At 43.4% G+C, this 4,055-nt stretch overlaps 1 protein-coding gene across 1 annotated transcript in view; it reads right to left on the reverse strand.

Moving 5' to 3' along the window:
* LOC102679939 overlaps positions 1-2,476 on the reverse strand; it is a 14,045-nt gene extending 11,569 nt beyond the window's left edge. The window contains exons 1-3 of the mRNA XM_031515404.1: positions 2,233-2,476; positions 576-1,045; positions 1-61 (exon numbers count right to left, since the gene is read on the reverse strand). Of these exons, the coding sequence (XP_031371264.1) occupies positions 1-61; positions 576-1,045; positions 2,233-2,317 (616 nt within the window). The 5' untranslated portion in view covers positions 2,318-2,476. The remainder of the gene's footprint in view (positions 62-575; positions 1,046-2,232) is intronic.
* Between the last annotated feature and the right edge of the window lie 1,579 nt (positions 2,477-4,055).

The raw sequence follows: 4,055 nt of genomic DNA on the forward strand, positions 1-4,055 counted from the left end.
CTGGGGTCACCGCGGCTGCCTCGGTCGTGAACACGGGGACAGGTTCCGGTTCCGGTTGCTCCTGCGTAATTATTCAATTATTTATTTGGAATTTTCTCTTTCAAACTTTCGCGTATCTGAATGTTCAATCGGGGAATTTTAGGGAATATTTGAAAAAAAAGAGAAAAATATTATTTTATTTTCTTGCGTTATATTATATAATTATAATATATAATAATATATTATATAATTATATAATTATTTATTTGGAATTTCCTCTTTTAAACTCTTATATCTGGATGTTCGATCGCGATTCAATGTTCGATCGTTTTAGGGAATATTTTGAACATTTTGAACATTTTATTTTCCTGCGTAATTATTCAATTATTTATTTGGAATTTTCTCTTTCAAACTTTCGTGTATCTAAATGTTCGATCGTTTTAGGGAATATTTTGAACATTTTGAACGTTTTATTTTCCTACGTAATTATTCAATTATTTAATTGGAATTTTCTCTTTCAAACTTTCGCGTATCTGAATGTTCGATCGTTTTAGGGAATATTTGAAAAAAAAAGAGAAAAGTATTTTGAACAGTACCTGAGGAACACTTTGTTGCTTATGTTGATGCTGCTCGTCTTCCTCTCGATGTTGGTCATCACCCTGAGGCTGAGGATGATTCGCTTCATCGTGTGGACGATGTTCGTCCTGTTGAGGACGCTCGTTATGCTGATAATCTTCCTCCTGTTGCACCTGATGTTGCTCGTCCTCGTTGTAAGCCTCGTCCACCTCTGGGGCGGCTTGCGCCTCCGCGCTTGACACTTCCGGTTCCTCGATCGGTTCCGGCCCGTTGCTCAAATGAGGTGGCTGCATGCCACCGAAGAATGCCTCACCGCTCACCGCGTTCCCTTGCGCGAAAACACCGGTCGCCTGGCCACCGTGATTCGAACGACGAACGGGTCTGTAGTATCCGGTGAACATCATCGCTCTCTGAGGGTACGGGTGCACGGCTGTCCTCTTTTCCCGGAGGAACACTATAGGATTTCCGTAAGGATCTAGCATCACTGAAACTATCGACAATTGGATTAGATTCGATGATGAACGATTCGGGAGAAGGTTGTAGGATTTCCATACAAAGATCTATCGTCACGATTGAATAAAATAATGGATGGATTCAGAAAGAAGATTTAGGATCAGTGAAATTGGATGAAATCTAGATCCAATAATGGATGATCCAGAAGAAGATTATAGGATTGTTATAAAGATCAAACGTCAGGATTGAATAAAATAATGGATGGATCCAGGAGGAGGATCTAGCATTGAAACTATCGACAATTGAATTAGATTCAATGATGGGTGATTTAGGAGAAGGTTATAAGATTTTCATAAAGATCTAACGTCACGATTGAATAAAACAATGGATGGATTCAGAAAGAAGATTTAGGATCAGTGAAATTGGATGAAATCTAGATCCAATAATGGATGATCCAGGAGAAGGTTATAGGACTGCCATAAAGATCTAACGTCACGATTGAATAAAATAATGAATCCAGGAGGAGAATTTAGCATCATTGAAACTGTAGACAATTAAATTAGATTCAATAACGGGTGATTTAAGAGAAGGTTATAAGATTTTCATAAAGATCTAACGTCACGATTGAATAAAACAATGGATGAATTTGGGAGGAGGATCTAGCATCATTGAAACTATCGACAATTGAATTAAATTCAATGATGGGTGATTTAGAAGAAAGTTATAGAATTTTTATAAAGATCTAACGTCACGATTGAATAAAACAATGGATGGATCTAGATCCAATGATGGATGATTCAGGAGAAGATTATAGGATTTTCATACAAAGATTGAGGAGGATCATTGAAATTATCGACAATTGAATTAGATCCAATGATGGGTGATTCAGGAGAAGGATTTAATAGAATTTTCACACAAAGATTTAACATCACGATTGAATAAAACAATGAATGATCCACGAAAAAGATCATTGAAACTATCGACAATTGAATTAGATCCAATGATGGGTGATTCGAAAGAAGATTATAGGATTTCCATAAAGATCTAACGTCGCGATTGAATAAAACAATGGATAGATTCAAGAGGAAGATATCTAACAAAAACTGTCGACAATTGGATGAAATCTGGATCCAAGAACTGAGCTCGAGGAACAGGAGCGTCTAGATCTAGACGTGGCAAAAGGAGGACAGCAATCGATTTAACGTTCTAATTAATTTTACTTACTAGGTTCAGCTGGAATGACTCTAGACTCCGTCATCAGGATCGTCGTCGCCACGACGAGGAGGACGAATGTGATCCAGTGCGCCATCCTCGCGAATCAAATGAAATAGAAGTTGAACCGAAGAACTGACGCGAAATCTTGAAAAAGAAAAATAAAGAACGCGTTCTACGAGGTACACCACGAGTTGGGGGAGGGAGAGAAGGGGCAAGCACCTGGGTCTACCTGGATCGCGAACTTTTTGCACGATGCTGCTATTCTCGAATCCGCAATTGCTTTTATACCAGGAGCTAGGATCACGCGGGGGATGGGATGGATCGGTCGGATCCACGCACACGGAACGGGGATACGGGACCCCTCTGGAGCCCTCCCCACCATCGATCGTCAGGTGGTTGCCTCGTACCCAACAGGATCGTCGTAACGCAAACGTGCGCATCGTTCAACGATACGTGATCGTCATCCGAGATCGGACATCGACTCGATCGAACGCATTAATTGCGAATCTCCCTGCAGAATCTCCGGATGAATTTGCGCCCGATTGCAACTGCAGCCGCGCAACCCTAAACTTCGCGATAGAACGCATCGATCGAACAGAAATCGAGCATGAGAATTCGTTGTCCCGGATTTTGATCAAGGGATCGAGGCAAAGACGTTTCCGTCCTCTCTTATGACCATTATCGAATCGAATCGATCGACGAAAGGAGGATATACGTGGAACGATACATGGTGCATCGTATCCGTTTTCGAATCCATTTCTATAAATATCCACGATCGAAGCCAAGACGGACTCCAAGTTTTCCTCCGACTCTCTATATATCCCTGCTTTCACAAGAATTCGCGTTTCCAGAATTTCTATTCCCTTCCCTCGATCGTCCCTCCCCTTCATCTTTCTTTTTATATTTCTTCGATTCCGCGACCCGCTTGTTCCACGAAACGCTCGCTCCCCGAGGGAGAGAATTCGTCCGGGACTCTCGTCGAGACTCCCCGAAGACGTTCGTCGAAATTCGAGGTCGATACACGATAAAATTTCCAGAGGCGAAGAATACAAATCGGGCCCCACGTTCAGGCCCCATTATACCTTTCCGTGCGTCAAATTAATATTATACTCCTATCTCGAAGGCAAGATCTCGATCACGTTCACGATCACGCGCGAGGGCAGGATTATCCGATCCAGCTATCCTCTGGTGTTTCCGTTTTGGCCAAGGCTGCGGAAGCTGATCCATGCGAAACGGATCCACCCGTTACGGTTAATGTGACGTGTGTTTTGACGTAACCTCTTAATATTAATATTATGTCAGTCATACTCGGTCGAGGTACGGTAGATGGAGGGGGGAGAGGAGGAGGAGGAGAGAGGAGAGGGTATAGAGAGGCGAGTTGGTCAGAGGCGACGATAATTCTCGGGGATGATCAGAAGTCCGTAAGAGTCCAATGGCGGTGGCCGCGACGATCGTGATCCGAATTCCCAAGCGGATTCAAGACAGATCCGCCTTCACGTGTCACTGTCCCTTCCCTTTCCCTTCCCTCGTTCCCTCTTTGTCCGTTCACCGGCCGAGCCGCGCAAGCGAGGAGCAACGGAATTACGATCGGCTCCGCTAGCGCAACCCCTCCAGCCTCGCAGGGAGGCCCCTTTTAACAGTATTTTCTCCTCCGTTCGGGGTACATTATTCATCTCGCGCCTCCTCGTTCCTGTTTCCTCTCTCCTTTCCTCCTGCCTCTCCCCCTTTCCTCCTCCCTATTCCTTCTTTCTTTCCGCTCGACTTCTCCCCTTTTACTTTCTTTTACCCCCGCGAAGGGTTGACTTTGATTTCTTTTTTTTTTTTTTTTTACT

This window comes from Apis dorsata, unplaced genomic scaffold (assembly GCF_000469605.1).
Source record: "Apis dorsata unplaced genomic scaffold, Apis dorsata 1.3 scaffold_68, whole genome shotgun sequence".
Classification (NCBI taxonomy): Eukaryota; Metazoa; Arthropoda; class Insecta; order Hymenoptera; family Apidae; genus Apis; species Apis dorsata.